The following is a 21,777-nucleotide window of genomic DNA, read 5'->3' on the forward strand; positions in this document are numbered from 1 at the left end:
CGCCTTCTTACTTCTGTCTAGTGTTGCAAGGTCGAGGCTGTCTTTGATTTCAGATACACTTGAATGGGAAAACTAATCCGACACGATGAACCTCGCAGCTTTGTTTTGTAATGATTCAAATCTCTTGATAAGGTATGCTTTGATGAGGGTTCCAAATGACGGAACGGTGTTCAAGTTTGGATCCAACTCTTGAGTTTTAGGCAGAAGTTTTGTGTCCTCATTAGTTCGGCTAAGCGTGCGTTGGAAGAAGACAAGAGTCTGATTTCATTTTCCCAATAGCCAGTCAATATGTGTGTTCGAAGTCAGATTAGAAGTTAAATGAACACCTAAATATTTAAATGACTCAACTGGCTCAATTACCTCATTATTTATTGTATAAGTGTGCGACGCAATATTATTAGAAGTAGTGAACCTCTACACTTTTATTTTCTTAATGAAAATGTTCATCTGCCACTCATGGCACCCCTCATTTAATTTCCACAAGTCATTATCTAATTCTTCGCAGTTGCTATGGTCCGTATCATTACGATAAATAAAGCAGTCTTCAGCAAACAGACAAATTTTTGAATTTGTACCAGTGGGAACATCGTTTATAAAGACTAAGAACAACGTTGTCCCCAATACTGAGCCCTGGGGTACAGCTGACGTGACAGGCTCGAAGTCGGCACAACGCTTTCAACCAATACCGCTTGGCGACTATTACGTAACTAGTATTTAACCCAATCAATTATTTTATTTTCTATTTGAAGAAGGCTCATTTTATATATGGAATGTTTATGGCCGACCCTGTTGAAGGCTTTTTCGAAGTCAATGAACGCTGCATCAGTTTGTGTTCATGCAGGATGGTGTGAATTTCGGTCATCATCATCATCATCATCATCATGGCTACGCCCATTGTAGGGCAAAGGCCTCTCCCATACTTCTCCAACTACCCCGGTCATGTACTAATTGTGGCCATGTTGTCCCTGCAAACTTAATCTCATTCGCACCCCTACATGATTTTTCCTTATATGTGTGGTTTGTATTTACATACGTGTATGTTGGTCTACATATATAGGCTTTGATATGTGTAAATACATTTGGGAATATACTTGATTATGTATACTATGGTATGTGTATATATATGCGTGCTTGAACTTGAACTTTACTTGAACTAGTGTTAATTCGAATCTTGTACCCACCCCTTATGTAATACCCCTGCAATCGGGGGTCTTTAAGGAAAATAAACTGAACTGAACCCCTAACTTTCAGCCGCCCCCTGCTACGCTTCCCTTCCCTTGGAATCCAGTCCCTAACCCTTAATGACCATCGGTTATCTTCCCTCCTCATTACATGTCCTGCCCATGTCCATTTCATTTTCTTGATTTCAACTAAGATTTCATTAACTCGCGTTTGTTCCCTCACCCAACCTGCTCTTTTCTTATCCCTTAACGTTACACCCATCATTCTTCTTTCCATAGCTCGTTGCGTCGTCCTCAATTTAAGTAGAACCCTTTCCGTAAGCCTCCAGGTTTCTGCCCCATGCGCGAGTACTGGTAAGACACAGCTATTACATATTTTTCTCTTGAGGGATAGCGGCAACCTGCTGTTCATGATTTGAGAATGCCTGCCAAAGGCACCCCAGCATATTCTTATTCTTCTGATTATTTCAGTCTCGTGATCCGGATCCGTGGTCACTACCTGCCCTAAGTAGATGTATTCCCTTACCACTTCCAGTGCCTCGTTACCTATTGTATCCTGCTGTTCTCTTCCGAAACTGTTAAACGTTACTTTAGTTTTCTGCAGATTAATTTTTAGGCGTACCCTTCTGCTTTGCCTCTCCAGGTCAGTGAGCATGCATTGCAGTTGGTCCCCTGAGTTGCTAAGCAAGGCAATATCATCAGCGAATCGCAAGTTACTAAGGTATTATTCATTAACTCTTATCCCCAGTTCTTCCCAATCCAGGTCTCTGAATACCTCCTGTAAACAGACTGGGAATAGCATTGGAGAGATCGTATCTCCCTGTCTGACGCCTTTCTTTATTGGGATTTTGTTGCTGTCTTTAGGGAGGACTACGGTGGCTGTGGAGCCTCTACAGATATCTTTCAGTATCTTTACATATGGCTCGTCTATAACCTAATTCCGTAGTGCCTGCATTACTGCTGAGGTTTCGACTGAATCAAGCGCTTTCTCGTAATCAATGAAAGCTATATATAAGGGTTCGTTATATTCCGCACATTTCTCTATCACCTGATTGATAGTATGAATATGGTTTATTGTTGAGTAGCCTTTACTGTATCCTGCCTGGTCCTTTTGTTGACAGAAGTCTAAGGTGTTCCTGATTCCATTTGCTATTACCTTAGTAAATACATTGTAGGCTACGGACAGTAAGCTGAGCGGTGTATAATTTTTCAAGTCTGGCGTCCCCTTTCTTATGGAATAGGATTATGTTAGCGTTCTTCCAAAATTCCTGTACGCTCGAAGTCATCAGGCGTTGCATATACAGAGTGGCCAGTTCTTCTAGAACAATCTGCCCACCATCCTTCAAAAAATCTGCTGTTACCTGATCCTCCCAAGCTGCGTTCCCCCTTTGTATAGCTCCCAAGGTTTTCTTCACTTCTTCCGGTGTTATTTGGGGGATTTCAAATTCCTCTAGAGTATTCTCTCTTCCATTATGGTCGTGGGTGCCACTGGTACTGTATAAATCTCTATAGAACTCATCAGCCACTTGAACTATCTCATCCATATTAGCAATGATATTGCCGGCTTTGTCTTTTAACACATACATCTTATTCTTGCCTGTTCCTAGTTTCTTCTTCACTGCCTTTAGGCTTCATCCGTTCCTGAGGGCATGTCCAATTCTATCCATATTATACTTCCTTATGTCAGCTGTCTTAAGCTTGTTAATTGAATTTCGGTAGTTAACTTGAAAAACTGTCTCTCACAAGAGCGTCCCATTTGAAAGCCTTGTTGGTTTGAAAATAGAATTTTGTTGTCGACCGTATATTCGGTAATTTGAGATGACAAAATGCGTTCAAACAGCCATCAAGTGATAGATGTCAAAGATATTGGATGGTAATTTGTCATTTTATTCTTATCACTAGTTTCAAATGTCCGCACCAGGTGCACCACGTGATATGCACCACGTCCATATCGTTTACATTCATCGGGGATTTGAGTCGGCTTACTCGGTGTTTGTCTACGTAATTAATTTTACTGTTATTCGCAAAAATTGCCGACAGCTTCACTGCCCAAAGAGAGAAGGTTAAACATAAATTTGGCTGTGTAGAAATTATAGAACAATATACAACGTGGTAGAAGGTGATTCTACCTGACGTGGTTGCTCAGTGGCTATGGTGTTGGGCTGCTGAGCACGAGGTCGCGGGATCGAACCCCGGCCACGGCGGCCGCATTTCCATGGGGGCGAAAACACCCGTGTACTTAGATTTAGATGCATGTTAAAGAACCCCAGGTGGTCGAAATTTCCGGAGTCCTCCACTACGGCGTGCCTCATAATGAGAAAGTGGTTTTGGCACATTAAACCCCATAATTTTTTAAGGTAATTCTGCTGTTTACTACTATTTTGAAAAGCCATTATAATTCTACCTTGGCTTTCAGAGAATGAATGCCCGCAGAAGTTGAATGGCTTAAGCGCGGATATATTTTAGAATTAGGAGAGCAACATTTATAGCGTAGCAGAGCTAATGTGCTGTGTTAGAAATAACTTTGCCTGGATTTATGTTTGTCCAGTTCTTTAATTTGTAGCTTGATGGGAATCTTATAGACAAGACCAACACGATATTTCGATAAAATGAATGTAGTAGCAAGTTGTGGAATGCGTTCTTTCCTTAGAATGTGTTTAATAAAAGCGGATACCAAGCACACTAGAGGCTGGATGACGCAAGGTTAGGTATGCCTCAAGCACAATAACCGGACAGCATAACTGTCTCCTCATCCTCACCACCAATGAGCAACGGTATTTGCTGCGTTCGCCATTAGGTTCTCGCTGCGAGCGTCCGGACTGAAATTGTGGAGGTGAGGCGGCACACGCATGCGCAGTCGAAAATGTAGGACTAACATGGTCGGCAAGTCAACGGTCAAGAATTTGTTGTGTGCACCGTTGTCGGACATTTGCCACCGCAAGCATCTAATTTTTGCACGGCATGGAGTGTTTCGCGTTCTCTCTATTGCGCGCGTGTTTTGTGTAAGAGAACCTGCTTTGGGTGGGCGTCGCTGAGCTATCTAAAATTTTCAGCGTACAAATAACATTAAAAATTCCCCATCTGCATGCTTCTGTTAACCCTTCGAAACGCTTTCTTCTTTTATTTCTTTCTCTCTTGAATTCTTTCTCTATTACGACACAAAATACAATTTCTGTGAGCATCGTGCTGACTTTTCGGAAGTTTCCTTCATTTCTACTTGGTGTGCAAAATATTTAGAGCAAAATGTGTGCCACTGCAACCCATGAGGTGTGTTCAATGTTGATTGCGAAATTATTTTTTTTCCCGCTACAACGCCTAAACGACTAAGAAATCTCTGTGTGTTATATAAAAGTGTAGTGCCATCGCACGAAAATTCTCAAAATAGTCCTTCTCAAATATAGGGTGAACAGCCCTACGTGTTTACGAATGCAAGCGCCCAAAGTAATCGTCGCCCTTGAACATTCTTAGAAATCATGCTGACATGAGCAGCCCCCTCCCCCCCACGCTTCATAACTTTAAAAAATTCTTGGTAAGGGAGGGTGTTGCTTCTAATGCACGTCCTAGCAAACACACAGCCACAAAGAAACGAGGAGCAAAATAACGCCTGTGCTCTCCACTGTTTAGTGTCCCCGCATTTAGCTTTGATGAGATTGGTTTGGGTACCAGGACATCAGTGCCTGTTTCTAAACGAAATGGCAGATTTGTTGGCGAATGCGTCTCTGAATGGCCCAGTCATTGAAATTCTACCGCTACCAGCTTTCGTAATTGGGCCTTGTTTACGGGGGCAAATCAGGCCGCGTGAATGACCTCCTCTTCTTTAACAAACTCCTTAAATTTATTGAGCACTAGTCGCATTATTGGAATAGAAAACTCTGTCAAACGCGAGCACTTGAAGACGCAATCACATAACGGCGCTGCCGAATTCCATTTCTAAATTTTTGCCTACACAGAGCTAGTCTGGTTCATTCGGCAAACTGCCCCTTTGGCGGAGATCATGAAACAATACACCATTTTCCCATTGACTGTCAAAGACATTCTGAACTGCGAAAAAGAACATTAGAAGCACCATGCCGCCTTCTTCAATTACACTGAAATGTTCAAAATTTACTATCTTTTGAAGCCTCGACCCTTGCGCACAGTGACAGGAACGTTGGCGATGGCATTCACGATTTTATTGCAAAGTCACAAAAATGTCGACTATGAAATAGGAATTTGCGGCTTCGTTATATTTCGACAGGATCCATTAGATTAGCTGTACTTTTGTTTTCATTTATCCCTTCATTCCATTAAAATCATAAGCTACAATCTATTATTTCCCATATACCTTGTCACCAAATTTGTTTAGATTACTTTATAATTACTTTTTCTTATTGTTATATTGAACTACTCGATTCTTGGCCAATCTCCCAGAGTCGTTATGTGCCACTAACATCTAGGCTCTAAATCTGCATCTACTATGCGGCTTTTATTCGATTCGCTAATTTTGTTACACCCACTGCCAATACGAAAGAAGCCTAGGTGGTTCTCGGTGGTGCCATGAACCTCTCGCTTCGCGTATTGCAGCGAACGGCAGCGTAAGGTCACAATAGAACAAGAATGAAAGCAGCAGGTATTCGTGCAGTTATGCTGTCGAGCGCGCCGTTTTGTTTTTCCATAACTTCGGCAGGATGGTGGATGACGCTCTGCTATAGGTCGATAGATGGTGGCTGACCTTTTTAATATCCTCTGTTCACATTTTATGAATAAATGCATTCGCGTATACGTACTTGCACTACATCTACTTCTACTACTACTACTTGTACTACTTCTACTAAAATTCTACTTGAACCACACTACGCTTATCCTTCGTTGTCGAAAACGGCACCTTGGCGAAGTAGCATCTAGTGCACAACAATACCTCTTATCATGTTCATGCATCACATGACGTGCTTATTCTGTCACTCGAAGTCGTTATGATCAATTTGTGGGCATATTTCGGTCCCTTTCCAAGGTATACTATTGGACACAACGTATAATGTACGATGCATATGTTCAGCTCTATTACATAAGCGAGTGCAAAAGACATTAGAGGGCCACATTGTGTAGCGATTAATTTCGCTCGATTGTAGACATTTGATCGCTTTCGTCGGACGAGCTGCTGGTATTGGTGACAACGCCGCGGCGACAGCACGTGAGTCGGTCGCGAAAACAAGGGAAAACGCGAAAAGAAAATCGTCCGAAACTACAACACTTGGTCACATTTGTGCGTTCAATTAAACAGCCGTCAATACATCCTTCGCTTACTCTTCTATTATGGAGAAGCACGCACAGTCTGCGAGAGAATACTAAGCTTCGCCGTAGTTGTTGACGGCAGGCAAGATTGAAACACTGCGAGGAATGCAGGTTTACTTTCACTTTCCCAAGTGTTCGCCTACGCCTACCTCGTGGCCATCGAGCCTCGTCATCCGTGATGAGGTCAACGCCCCCGAAGAGCTTCTGCTTGAACTCCGAAAAGCTGTCTGCTTGCGGGTATCGTCCGGAGATGCCGGTGACGATAATGTCCTCTTTCGTCATGGTTTCCTCTGAGCGGAAAGAAAGAAGACTCATAAGAATGCGCAATCTTTCCGAACACCACATTTGACTATTGTACTATGAAGAATTGCCAGCTTGGTTTCAGAGGCCGTCTTCAGTCTACGGAGACAAAATCGACCCTGGTTATGTTTGTTCTTTTGCTCTAACCACTACAGAGTCTTAGACCACTCTGGCGAATATAGCATTCTATTTTCTACAAATTTTAACCAGAAGCAGTGAGCGAAGAACACTTCTCTGGCTTGAAGAAGGCTGCATGCGGCGCCTAACGTTTGTGCTTTACCTACGTGTTTTCCATGGGTGTTTATATATTCAGCACCACTTTGCAGGAAACCTTTCTATCATAACCTGGCCAAGCGAAGCACCAATGTGAAGCACATTTCAACCGCCACTGGGTGACCTCACAATCCATGACGCAACATGAACCTAAGGAACTGCCACTCGATGATCTAGTGTAATTTTTAGCTTTGGAAGAGGCACGCAGTCTTTAATTGAAGCAACGTGACGAACAGTTTAAATTGTTCATGGTCGTAGACACGTGGCTATTGTAGCACAAATGCGGCACCTCAGTAAACAATTCGCGCTTTTTTAGAATTGCAACAATCCAGAGAGTGTTGAAAACGAAGCGCGACAACTACGCCTGACGATGCCACTTAGCAAACGATGGTTTTTCCTAGTCGGTAAAAAAGCAGTCTGCAATCAGGACTGACTGTAAACTCTACATCTAACGATTCCGCTTTAATAGCAGCACGCTTTTACGTTTGCAACAAATAAATAATTACGGAGAAGTCACTGTAAAATGCACCTGTAACCATGCCGCTTTGAGAAACAGTGTTAAACAAGCTCACAAGAAAGCATTCGGTGATGAGAACTGAGTGCAAAAAGTATATAACCTAATCAGTCCATGTGGTCATGAGAACTTGCTGCAACACGTATGAAAAACATGACACTTTAAAAAAAAATGGCATTTGTTTTAGTTTGCCAGCAAAGCATGCGGTGATGAAAACTGAATAGAAACACGTATAGCCATGCTAACTTACCAAGCAATTTGCTTTGCAAGTTTCAAACAAATGAGTTGGTAATTAGAACTAGCTGCGAAAGCTACTTCTATCCGTGTCATTTGAGCAAACAATGTTGTTTGCAAGCCCCAGTCATAGCAACAATTTGCTATAGATAGATGTTGGTGAATGAGAGGGCTCATGGACACTCTTTCGAAAGTTAGCGAAAGTTGCAATGCTGCCTGAACTTGGCAAGCAGAAGCCTACTGCGGTCTTTTTTTTCTCCCTCAGGCACCACAAGACGTATTCATGGGCACGTTGAATATGGTATCAAGGGCTCTCCACCTCTAAAATGCATATGCATCTCTAAATGCATCTCTAAATGCTAAATGCAAACTGAACCTTCGGAAAAAGGGGTCAATCGCACGCACTGCCTGGATAAAATACGATGCTACTAGAAAAATATTCGTGAAAACATTTCTTCTTCTAAATGCGCCCTCGATGCTTCGCCTACTATCCAAAATAGAAAGGCCTACCCAAAATGTATTGCACAGTCGAAATACAAAAACAATACTTTTAGGCGGAAGCGTTGTGATACGCAGTATCCTGTGGCAACGAAGGTTAGTCGCTGCTCTCGGGGCTGCTGCAGTCCGCGAGATATGTGGCTACAAATATCACCGCTGCTTTATAGGTTCGCGCCTCTGACGTTTAATCGACATGCGCTGGCTCTTTGCGAGCGCTCTCTAGCTGTAGTGACATTCAACCCACGAGATACATATGTTTTTTCCCAATGACTCGCTTTAGGCCTTTTCTGTAATTTATGAGGTCAAATACTTCGTTATCATAGCGGATGCTCTTTATTATACCGTTTGTGGGAGAACTTATAGAAAAAAAAAGACAGAACAGCGGAAATAAAGTCATTGGCACAAGAACACTTGCTTGACGTAAGCCAGTCAGTAACATCGAACCGTTTAGCATGGTTTTCAACATTGCTTCGACATGACTAAACGATCTTCGTTCTAGGCCAACTTGGGATTTGAAACCTGCAATATGCGCGCCTACCCGTTTCTTTAGGGCTACTTTCTTTATAAGTAATGCGATTACAGATCGATCGGTAAAGTAAATCAGTCAGTAAGCCGCTTGGTCGGAGGCGTGTGTGCGTGCGTGCGTGCATGTGCGTGCGATAGGGATGCATTCTGTACTGCACAACAAATGATGAATGCAGGTCCTGGGCACCGTGACATTCAATGTGTGGAAAACAGTTCGCGCGTAGCTGGGGAGCCAGTGTCGTTAGGGGTTGTGCAAAGCGTAATGACGTAGACCAACAAGTTTGTGCAAAGCGAACAATTGTATATATGACACTGGCTAGTGAGTGACGGAACGAGGTTGTCGGTGGCAATAGTTTGGCGGGAACAACTGATTTGTGACAACTGATTTATTTGAGTGCTGAGAAAGAAAAAAAAGTTACGACTGGTTCTGTGAGGACCTAGGCTTGTCCCGGTATACGCTACGAAATCTCTCAAAGTGACACTTGACTACAAATCATGTGTACAACGTGTCCATATCGCCACCAGGGGCTGGTCATAAAGTGGCGTTTAGGAGACGGCGTAGTAGAGGAGTGGACGCACGCTCCATCGCCTGGTCCCAAGGCTGACCCTTTGTCATCCGCCTACTTGACAAATTCGCGGAGGTGCTGCCTACAACAATGTATTCCATGCATCAGACCAAGTCCGGCAGCCGAAATGCGTGGCCGGTGCCTGTGCACATCCCCAGTGCATCGAATAAACCTGAGAGAACCAGGCCTGCTGCCAGAATCGGAGCTACCTACCAAAGCAGCGACTACGACATGAACTCACGCCGCCATGGAAGGCCCCACGCAGACCTTCTGTACCCTTCTGAAGCGGCTGACGCTGAATACCTCTTTTTGAGAGAAATATGTGAAGATGTGTAAGATTGGCTAAGTTAGTTTGAACAGGTCGCTGATCTCAATCACTGGGACGACGCCACATAGCTCCACAACGTCTACTTCAGCTTAGGGAATGGCGCCCGCAACTGGTTGTTCCAAAATACGTAAAGCTTCCTAACATTCTGCCATGAATTTCCGCGTCGGCTACTCGACTAATACACAAGCACTGATAGCCGCAAACAAGTTGACTGTAGGCTCCTTTCTCGTGTTGAAATGTCAAATGAGACCGTTCCGATGTACGGCGAAGACATCACACGCCTCTTAAAGCGAGTGGGTCCTGCCCTGTCAGATGAGAAAAAGCTGCACCACCTTATGCGTGTCGCGAAGGAGCAGATCTTTGCTGGTATGGCGATCCATTCAGCCATGTTTCGAGGCGACGCCCTCGTCGGAAAAACTGAAGGCGGACGCCTCTCTCGGCAAAGTTGCTGAAGCTCGACGCAAGGGCGACTTCCGATTCCCGCGTGCACGAAATGGCAAACTTTCAATGAAGACAGCAGTATGTACCCGTAATGAAGACACCGTATTCCCGCTTGACTGCTGTGACAAAGACGGGCCACCATATTTGAACTTTGTGAGAGGGCCTGGCTTGACGTACCTGTGTTGGGAAATGGTCTTCAGGTCACAGCTTTAGCGGGTGCGGCTGCGTATTATTCTAGTATAAGCCAAAAAACAGGCAGTGGTCCTTTTTAAGGTGAAAACGACTTGGAATGGTACACGAATTAGTGCGGCTGGCAGACACGCTGTTATCCGACCGGGATGCTGAACCACCAGAATCAAAATTCGTGCGTCGAAATTTGTGGTCACCTGCCTCGTCCTCCGCAACTGTCCTCGTCAGCTTATTCTCGGTATGGACTTTGTTCGTGAATACGGCGCAGTTATAAATCTCCTGGAAAGCATTGCGACCTTCTCAACACAACGAACCACAGAGCGAGACGACGACGGTAGGTGTGGAGCTGTGCTGCGTATCTCCGCGATAGCGTAACGCGACCGCCCCTTGCGACACTGTCCTTGGTGAGGTCCCGTGCGAAGGACTGCAAGACGGCAACGCTATCGCCGAAAGCAACGTCTAGCTTTTACTGCCGCGAGTTCCATGTGCCGCACGAAGCCTTCTGCAGGTTCCTGGTGGGTGTTCCTGGTGTGTGTTCCTGGTGTGTACGTTTTTCGCAGCAGTGCCGCAGCCTAGGGACCATCCCACAACCGACGTTACCAAATGCTTCGTATCAGGAGGACACACTATACGATGACACTCTTTCAACCGCATCGACGTGAACTCGAAGGTTTGGGACGAAGGGAAGGTTGCACTTCGCCACCTTCTGATGGAACTTCAGTTTCACTACGCCTCTTCCTCTCAAGTTCGAAAATGCACCTTGCTAGACAATAAACTATTACCAACCATGAGGCTGGCGCTATTTGAAAGAAGCCTTAGCGCGCTTCCGCTAAAAAACACGCAACCATCCAGGCACCACTGATGGAGATGCTCGACGAGGTCCTCATCCAAGAACCAGCAGTCGGTGGTCATTATCAGTTGTTCTAGCTGAGTAGAAAGACGGAACACTGCGCGTCTGTGTCGATTACAGGAAGCTCAACGGCATCACAAGAATGTCATTTAACTACTGCAAGTGTCGACTAATCTCGATAGGTAGAGGCGCGCTAAGTATTTGTCATTCCTTGACTTAAGACGTCGCTATTGGTAGGTTGAGGTTCATGAGCGAGACCGAGAATATACTGCGTTTGCAACTGCCGATGGCCTCTGCGAATTCCGAATTCTTTCTTTCGGCCTCTGTTCTGCTCCAGCCGCTTTCCAGCGATCGATAGGTGCCGTTCTCGCTGGCTTGTAGTGGCAAAGCTGTCATGTATACCTGGATGATGTGATCATTTTCTCTGAGTGTTTCCAAAAACGTCTGACGCGCCTGAGGATGGAGAGGGTGCTAGAAGGAAGTAATATCGGGTTTAATCTCTCATACAAACATGTGGGTACAGCAGTAGAGCAGCAGCTTCCAGGTTTATTTTATGCGGCCGACATTGTGTTGCTAGCTAACAAGCAAAGTGATTCGCAAGGTCTAACTAATATCTTTCGACAGGAAGGCAACAATTTAGGTTTCGAATTTAGTGTTAGAAAATTAGGTGTTATGGGTATTCACTGAAAACAGTGAACAGACAGTGGCGATACAGGGTCAGGAAATACCTCGGTTAACAGAATATAAATGCCTTGGTATATGGATTAACGAAGGCAATAGATGTATAGGAACAAAGAAAAAACAATAACAGTGAAGGGAAAGCGAAATGCAGCTATAATGAAGCAAACAGCGCCATGGGGATACAATAGGTACGAGGTGCTCCGAAGAATGTGGAAAGGTGTAATGGTTCTGGGACTTACTTTTGGAAATGCGTTTGTTTGCTTGAAATCATGGGTACGATCAGGACTCGATGGGAACCAAAGATAAATGGGTCGCCTCGCATTGGGCGTTCACGGGAAGTCTACAAATCAAGCTGTGCAGGGTGATACGGGCTGGACTAGTCTTGAAGTGAGGGAAGCTCGCAGTAAAACTGAGTATGAAGAACGACCGAGGAATATGGAAGAAAGTAAATGGGCTGGGTGAATGTTGATGTATCTGCACAGGAAAACATTGAATCACACTAGAGGAAAAGGACTCGGAAGCTTACCAGCAAGTATGCGGCCTGTAGGGTGGGCAATACAGCAACAAAGAACGTCAAGCGGAAAGTCAGAGACTGAAATAATCTCATGGGTGGCGGAAGTGGAAAAGAAACCTGCCATGAGTAACTACTTAGGAGGAAAAAGCGAAATCAGGAAAGAAACAATTTATGATAACTCAAAGGGAAGCTCATTACTTTTCGAAGCAGGATCGGGACGCCTTAGAAGACGCACCTATAAAGCGAGATATAAGAAGGAAGAAGAAGCATGTGCTTGCTGCGGTAAAGCTAGGGAAACTATGGAGCATATTTTATTAGAATGTGAAGACGTTTACCCAATGGCCGATTTAGGCACCACTGCCCTCCTTGAAGCCTTTAGGTTCAGCGAGAGCAGTGGAAAAGTAAACATGTCCGCAATAGGGATTAGTAAGAGGCGCTTGGACGATTGTTGGAAGAAAAGTAGGGAAACGACAAAAAAGGAGACGTGTAAAAGCAAAGTTCGCAATAGGGGATCATAAAATTTGGTTTTGGGAGTTCATACTGTTTTTTTATTGTTTAACCTAGGCAGGACATGAGGCAGTATAATAGCAAGAGCTTGGTGGCGCAACCCACTGCTCTGTTGCAAAGGGGACGCTCATAAAATCCGTCCGTCCGTCCGTCCGTCCGTCCGTCCGTCCGCCCGTCCGTCCGTCCGTCCGTCCGTCCGTCCATCCATCCATCCATCCATCCATCCATCCGTCCGTCCGTCCATCCGTCCGTCCGTCCGTCCGTCCGTCCATCCATCCATCCATCCATCCATCCATCCATCCATCCATCCATCCATCCATCCATCCATCCATCCATCCATCCATCCATCCATCCATCCTCCCGCTGCTGTACACGCCTCATGCAGAACTCGTTTTTTATATGGTGGCTGTACGTTTTGTCACTATATCGATTCAATACTAAACGCTTTACCGTCGGCAGTCATCATAGGATCGGTTCTGCCGAATTCTTGTTTTATGCAGGAGTAAACTACCTATATATCATACCACCCGTTTGTTTCCGATGAAGGCGAAGAAATGTGGGAGAGAAACTGTGAGAAATAGTTAGTCCTATCAGAAGCGTTTCTTAATAATAGTGATACGGTTACTTACATATCATACGTACCCTCCATACAAGGCTATATATGAAGCAGCATTAGAACAAATGCACCTGTGAAAAGACCTAAATGATGTATCTGTATGATGGGAAGTATTGCTTTATTCACTCTTAAGTAACATCTGGAGGAACGCTTGCTTGCCGACTATGGAATTATTCACGGTGAGATCAAACTGCGCGTCCTTGCGCTCATATCGCGTAAGAATAAAATGCTGCCCTCTCTCCGCTGCTGCACTGACACGTATAGACCCGCAGTAAGCTGAAGTGGGAGGTTTTCAGGATGGTCTAAAATTTTCTCATTGAAACTTCTTTTTGAATAGAGTATTTGACGAATCCTAATAATTATTAATTTCTAAATATATAGATAAGCGAAATTCAAAATATTCTTGACTTCCAGCAACGTGGCACTAACGTATATTTAAAAAAAATTTGCACAGTTTTACGTGGGACGCATGGCACTGTAGCTTAACTGTTTGCAATGCGGGCAGCTGTGCTTTGAGGTGGATGTACGGAAAACGTTCGGGGGCTGTAATAACTGCAGCACGGTTGGCTGGAATAACAACGCACAAAGTCAAAGTCAAGTTCATTGATAGCTAGTGCACAATAAATAAGCGAATCTGAAGATATAAAAAAGGTCTAGGTGGGCGCATAGAATCCATTAGCCCGTTATCGATTTGACTTTGAACTTTCTTAACACTTCTATAGATGTCTTTGCTTTATGGTCATGTTGGAGGCAGGCATACATAGCCCGTTTTAATGACATATGAATCAGTTTACGCTGATGTCGTGGCAATTTAATTGTTGTTTCTTGCTCCCGTAAGAGGCGCGTCCGTTCTGTAGGCTTGCAAACGTTCAACAATGAGAGCTCCCGCTTTGCATAGGGCGATAATTTATGATTTTCAAAGAAAAAAAAAGCGCAGTAAAGCCGTGCATTGTGAAATTACTTGCATTTTAGCAATAAAACGGAAGGAGGCTAGATGCATAGGCTACAACATTTTTCTGAAATTGGGTGTGCCAAGGCGCCATGGGAAAAGTTTTGAATGCAGTGACAATCAGAGAACATGTAAAGAGTGTTCGGCGTTCATAACGAGCCTTTTTATATTGTATATTAGTTTGTGTTGTAGCCGTGAGCGACGTGGCAGAGCCTATGTGACGACCAACGTAACGCGTTATTAGCACGTGAGTGCTGAGCCAAAAAAAAAAAAAAACGGAGCGCCCTGCTCACAGCGCTTATGTAGCGACGAGCTATGCGCTGTCAGTATAACGTCACTCGCGCTTCGCATGACACCACAGTTTGTGTGCAGAAAAGAAACGCTCAACATTCACCTAAGTTACGCACAAATACTTACACCTAGGCTCTTTGAATGATGAAGAGTCCTCTGGTAGGGTGGTATGTTCGGCGGTCAGGAACTTTGACTGTTCTTTCAACATCGAAAATGAGAGACGGCTTTCCATCACAGATTGATGTTTTGAGCGAACTATTTTAACAACAGGTCCATTAGGGATGTTTGTGAACATTTGTTGAACATGTAAAACAGGCCTCACACTACGGGTCAAAGTTGCACACGAGCATTCAAGTTTAATTGCGACGCTGTTTAATGAAGTGAGCCCACATATGCGATAAGTCACTTTCAAGTGTGTCAGAGTGTACGCAGTTTGAAGCCCCTCTCACTACGACGGTCTAGTCTACAGCTGAGTTGTAGATAACAGCCTTGTCACCGTCAAAGTATTTGCGATAATAATTGGCTGCCTTAAGCCAAGTTCTGCAGTGGGCTATAAAGTCGTAAACAAAATCAGGGTAAAACAAAACACAGGTAATGGGCATTTTGCCTTTCAGGGAATTCCACATAGGCACTAACCTTAAAATAGAAATTTACTGGCACGACGAAGGTGCCTATAGAATGCTTGCAGACCGACAGTTATTAATTGCATATTTTATGGGGTTTTACGTGCTAAAACCAGTTTCTGATTATGATGCACGCCGTCGTGATTGACTCCGGAAAGTTCGACCAACTGGGGTTCTTTAACGTGCGTTTAAATCGAAGTACACGGGTGTTTTCGCATTTCGCCCCCATCGAAATGCGGCCGCCGTGGGGGGGGGGGGGGGGTTCGATCCCGCAGTGGCTACGGTGTTGGGCTCAGCAGCCCAACACCGTAGCCACTGCGCAACGACGGCTGGTGTAATTGTAAATATGCGTCGTACGGACGAAAAAAAAGAATTTTTACCTAAAGTTGTGGTTTCTAGTAATGAGGGACAAGCTTGCGTTGTTTTAGCCTCAGCCCAGATCTGGCCCTGCTTCAAGAGTTGCTCTAGACTTCCAAGCGAAAGTTTAGAGCAACTGCTTCCAAGCGGAATTTTGCATTCATCTAAGCGCCTCTTTAATTGCATATGGCAAGTGATGCCCACTGTTTCATCTTACAGCGATAGCTCTGTATACTCTTGACTCGCGTTCTGTACCTACGGAATAACACTGTAATGCAGCAGCTGAATGTTGAGTTTCGGGTGAAACACAAGCTATCCGCCACTTGCTCAGCTCAGCCGTGCGCAGACGCAGTGAAAGATCGAGCAGCTGCACTACAGATGCAAGCAATATGTGTGGTTGCAGCGTTAATCCTGAAAACAATTTTATTTCATGCTCATATTCCGTGGTGTTTTCACTGCCTTTGTCGTGGTGGAAAACGTACGTGGGCCAAACTGGTCGTTGTCTTAACACTAGGCGAAAGGAGCATTCGAATTCCAAGAATGGGATCGCGCACACGCATTCACGTAAGAGAATACAATTCAAGAGGTAAATTCACACCCTAATTCGGAAATAGAACAGTCCAGTATAAGCACAAAGATAGAACAACGAGAGAAATTGTACAAGCCCGCGAGATAAAGAAAAAAGGGGCAGGCTGTGTCAGTCATCCTTCTATAGCGCTTCATGACAGTGAAATATATTTTCTTGACGCGACCTAATACGTGGCAGTTTTCGGCTTGCTAACACAGGTTAAAAGTCATGGTTTTTTTCACCTGCTCCTTTTATGACGTTTCATGACGTAGGTCATGTCACGTTTTTAAAGTCTATAACCTTTCCAATAAACATTCATTTGCAAGTAGCGCCGCGTCCTGTCTTTTCTTGTGCCTTAGCTTTTGTCCCAGTAGTTCGCACTCCGAATATAGCCATGCTTCCATACCGAACTCGCCAATTTTTTTTTTTACTTTTTACTTTCTCAACGAAACCTCATCGCAGGGGTAGAACGGGCGGGAGGGCTGATCCCCACAGAGTTGACAATGTGAACATGGAGCAGGCAAAGGATTTAGTTTTGCAGCGAAGCTGTTAGTGCTACCAGAAGGCCCCCAAAACATTATAGGCCTCCTTTCACGGTGTTCCGAATGGAACTTGATCACTCGCTAAGTTGGCATTTTGAGCTAAAATCGGAAGTGTTAGGGGTGATATGCAGGCAAACTCTGAGGTGTTTGTCGTAAGTAGGGGTTAAGTGAAAATGGCTCAACTCCTGTAGTCGACCTTGCTTAGAGAAGTTATATGAAATGCTTACAATGTTGCCCCGCTTCCTTGAGGAGACAAAAATATCACAGAATTTTTAAATTTGCGGGAAATGGGGGTAATTATATTGTGCCGTGCACCAAAAGTTTCAAGTGTGCTAGTTAATTGTGTGCTATGAGAACTGTCACTGAATACTTCCTTTTCTCCCAATTTTCACGCGTTACCTTTATAGTCTCCTCGCGAGAACTACATGAAGGACGTTGCTTAGGTTTAGTTGACGTAGGAAGGATATTGATGTTGTGAATGACAAGTGATAAGTCTTTAAATGCAGGTTGGTTACTTAGAGGCTTTATAGAAAATTACTTATTCAAGCGTTCCAGAGCATCGTACCGTTCTTATCCGCCACGTTTCCCACAATCCCAAAACACTTGTGTTTAATGTAAATGAGGGCCCTTTGAAGTATAATGCGCAATTCGTCGCGTGGGCTCAATGCGCTGAATATTAAATGACGCACCCTAAGCACTCTGGACTTGTTCGCATTTCAATTTACGCTGACTGTGCAAAGACCGGACGTAGCGTACGACGACACTTGCAGATTATTTGTTGTTACTTGCCTTCGGCGAACTCAGTGAATTATTTGAGAAATAATAATTCTATGACGCCGACCGGAACGCACGTGCACAGCTAACGACGAAAAGAAAAATAAAGTTCGCGTTATCACGTACGCGCCCGTCGTCTGCTTTCGCAGATGCCACGTTGATGTCGCACTGTAGAAGTCTGCATGGTGATGACTCATCGACTGCGTATTTTACTACAACAGCGTGCCTAAATTTTTATGGCGCCGTACGGGCGTCGACCACTCGGAATGTCGGCGCATCCTAACGGCGGGAGGTGGCGTGGTCGGGGATAGCTCGCATGTGCGTGAGCATGGACTGCCACGTTGTTCATCTGAGGACGCGAGCCTGGCCGGTGTTATCTGTGCGGCCCTGCTAGAAAAGAAACCAAAACCAAAAGGAGAATGGCACATGCGAAGCAGTACATGTTCATGACTAACATAAGTCATCCGCGATTTCCATTCCATTTTTATTTCTTCTTACTGGATCTTGTACACGCGCCATGTAAGTAAGAAGAAAAAAAAATCAACTCCATGAATGTTATGTATCTGTGAATCATGGTTTCCTTATGCTAAACAAAGGCAGGGCCTGTGCCACAGGCGCCTTCTATGGCGCGGAGGGGGGCGGGGAGCTCAGTGGCCTGAGCGCCCGCTCTCCCCTCTCTCTCTGGCAATGGCAAAGTCCTTCCCCTCTCCTCCAGTTTCTCATTGCCGGGCTTCTGTCGCTCACATCTGAAGTTTCTTTTACGGGGGTATGGTAGAGTAAATGGGTAATCTTGGTCTACGCTTTGTATCTCAAAAACTGTTCGATATTGTATTGGGAAATTTTGCGTGTTGAATAAGAATGCTTTTGGCCTTCACTCTGTGCAACTTTTACACTGCAGCATTTCTTGCTTTTATTAAATGTACCTTTTCTGTGAAACAAAAGAAAGGTATGAACGTGAAATATTGCGCAATAATTCTACACCATAGTGGCTTTGACTCGAACCTCCAAGAAATAAGTTCCTACATTCATCTCTCAAGAAAAGAAATATTGAGCTCACTTTTCACGTAAGGTAAGAGAGGCTTTCCAATTCTTTTTCATGATTATAACGCAGACAGTTCCTCAATGTTTTACGTTCAGACTGTTTCTAAAGGATTTTACTATGATCTGACCAAATTTCAGTGTACTCGGTCGGATAGTTTTCCAGAAAACGTACATTCAGCTTCGAAAAATTTCAGAATTGCGTTTTTTTTTAAAAAACGCAAGTTTATGTTTGCTCACAACAAAAACAAACGGCTACGCCTCAGGAATGCGCGACAAAAGCATCTCTGCTGAGCAAATTTACAACCGCAATTTATGAAAATGGCATAAATTGAACATGTTTAACCAATTTAGCCATATATACATACACGCAGAAAAAGAATGATGGAAAACTATATGTAAGCAAGCCCTTGAACACCAGAAGGCGCGGTTTTTGGCATCATTCTTAAATGACTTCGAGTGATCCCGCGCGCTCACCACTGCATGGTCTCACTCCGCACGCTGTGCATAATTCTTTAGTAATGAAATAAAAAATATCGATTTTTTTTATTTAGCCTACCATACACCCTTAAATTACTCCTGCCTTTTGACTTGTTAACTCTTTCAGTATACGAAAAGCTTGTCGCCGCGTTGCTGCTGCGGGCGTGTTTCGATTTTTATTATTTCATATTTTCGCTTAACTTTCGCAGATGCTGGTAGTGGAAGGAAGAGCTTCTTAGGGAGGAATAACAAAATTAAGCTGCATTTATAAGGCTTTGGACAGCTTCTACCTATATAGAATAAATATGTTGCTAAATATTCACGTTACTTTTACAGTTACTGTGAAAGCGTTTACAGCGAAACGGTTACTGTGAGTGGAAATGCTCGACAACGTCGAAAGCATATCTTAACGCTGTCTCAAGCGAGCTAGGTAATTCACGGAGTTTATCTTCGCATTCGTGTTCGCACGGTTCGTACGATTGCTCCGCAAGCTCCTGCAGCGAAGCTGTGCAGTGTGATTAAAAGTATTGGACAACGTTAAAAGCATGTATTAACGGTGTCCTATTAATGAATGTGTGGTGTTTATTGGCGCAAGCGCCAGGTATGATCAAAGAGCACCATGTCCGTTGTAAGGAGTTCTCAGTGTAGATATGAATTCTGTGAAATTGATGCGACGTGGCTGTAAAGGGGCCTTAAAAATAGTCGCTCTAAAGCGCGTAAAATGCATACGCAATAAGATTATGGCGATGCCAAATGACGTGTACTATGATGAATAAAATCAGGGTGTCTACCAACCGGGAAAACCGGGAATTCTCAGGGATTTTTAGTAGTCTGGAAAAACTCAGGGAAAACTGAGGGAATTTGTGCCTCTATCATGGAAAATTAGCTGTTATTTTATTGAAAAGGTCGAAAGTCGCGGTAATGCTGGCTCGAGTAACAGAGCGGAATCGTAGCGAATCGTCTTTGACGCCCTGTAGTCGGCTGGAGGAGTTGCCAGTGTAGAGTCAAGGACCGACTTTCCGGATTCTCGATCATTTGGATGGCTTCGCGGCACCACCACACACCACGTACCCCATAGAGTCAATGTATCAGAACGTCTGAAATTTCGGATGCAAGAGCTCTTTGCCGTCCAATTTTCCGGACGTTCCGCATAACCGCAGGTCCAAAAGGCATTAATCAAAGCCACGACCGCTGCCATTTTGATTACCTCGCCGCCTCGAACCGGCGCTATCGCACGCAGATCCGCTAGCAGCCGTAGCCACGACGTTCGCTATTAAGCTTCATACCGTTCGGTGCCGTGTTTGTTCATTTCTCCGCTGTCGGCAATAATTTTGGCTTCGAAGCTCAGAAAGCACGACGCATTCCATAATGCTGGTTCCTGAAAGTTAATTTCGCCTCAGTACAGTCGTGTAACGCGGTGAAGCATTAGCAAAAGTATTGCGGTGAAGCTTAACAAGCGTAGGAAGGGGCAATTGTCACGGGACACAGTATGTATTCCTTAATTTTACACGCGTGCACCAGCGCTCTACTGTAGCAGTAGGAGCACCGGTATGCCTAATAAGTGTACTGACAAGCATTCAGAGCTTTTCCAGACGTGCTTGCGTCGATTTGAGCCCTTAAGAGCAGTAAAAGACATGCATTTTTTTCGGACTGCCTGATTTTTCGGAAGTTATCGCGGCCCCTAGGGGGTCCGGAAAATTGCACCTTTTTCTGTAAACTGACCACGAGTATGCTTCAAATGGCCTGTAGTGCGAGCGCGCGACAAAAGGAGCACGAGAACAGAAAGGACCAACGCATTGAGGAATGAAGTATGCGGGCGCTTCTTTGAAGGAGTCTGAGCTCAAAAAACACTTGGCTGACGCCGAGATGCAGGTGCGCCTCATACAGAACAAAATAAACTCTTTAAAGCAGTGAAACACAACACTGAGGCGTCGTGCGCGGGCTGAGAGTATATGTCAGGACAGTTAAAGTTGACTTACGAGCTGTTGAGAGAAACTCTTAATTGTGACAAAATTAGGGCCTCATACCACTGAGCTTGCAATCAATTAGTATAAATAGCTCAGACTCGGAAATATTTGCTTCTGTATGCACCTATTTTTTATTTGTATTTGAGAATGTCTGACTCGATTTGCAATTTCTTTCGAAGAAATCTTATTTGCTGTGCATTTTACTAACCTCTCCCTTGTATTCTTTTTTTGAATAACATAAACACTACTCCTTAGTATTCAAATTGGATTAAGTCGGTTCTTTTAAAAAAATTTTCATATGCTTACTAAAGAGTGACAGCATCGGGCGATAGGGTTGCAGCCTGTCTTGACATAAAACATAGTTCTGCATCACTCAGGGAATTTCGCAAAGGCACTCAGGGAAAACCTGAAAAACTCAGGGAATTTGGAAATGTCAACTTGGTAGACACCCTGAAAATGCATTGCGAAAAAATGCTACTATACACAAAAGATGTCAGGTGCTAAAATTGGCTAGAGCACTACTGTATCGTTAGAGCCCTTGAAACACAAAGGCCTGGAGGCATGTGCTATACAAAACAATTATCACAGTGGTATCCTCTCGAAGAGGATGCGCTACAAATGTAATGGACTTATAACATGTAGAATAACATCATTCAAAAAACCGAGGACTGTTTTAGTCTTAAAGAGCGGTTATTGACCA

General features: G+C 44.2%; 1 protein-coding gene across 1 annotated transcript in view; it reads right to left on the reverse strand.

Annotated features, from left to right (window-relative positions):
• LOC142591384 (fatty acid synthase-like) overlaps positions 1 to 6,734 on the reverse strand; it is a 53,521-nt gene extending 46,787 nt beyond the window's left edge. Inside the window, exon 1 of the mRNA XM_075703711.1 lies at positions 6,602 to 6,734. Coding sequence (XP_075559826.1) covers positions 6,602 to 6,734 — 133 coding nt within the window. The remainder of the gene's footprint in view (positions 1 to 6,601) is intronic.
• Between the last annotated feature and the right edge of the window lie 15,043 nt (positions 6,735 to 21,777).

This window comes from Dermacentor variabilis, chromosome 8 (assembly GCF_050947875.1).
Source record: "Dermacentor variabilis isolate Ectoservices chromosome 8, ASM5094787v1, whole genome shotgun sequence".
NCBI classification, from domain to species: domain Eukaryota; kingdom Metazoa; phylum Arthropoda; class Arachnida; order Ixodida; family Ixodidae; genus Dermacentor; species Dermacentor variabilis.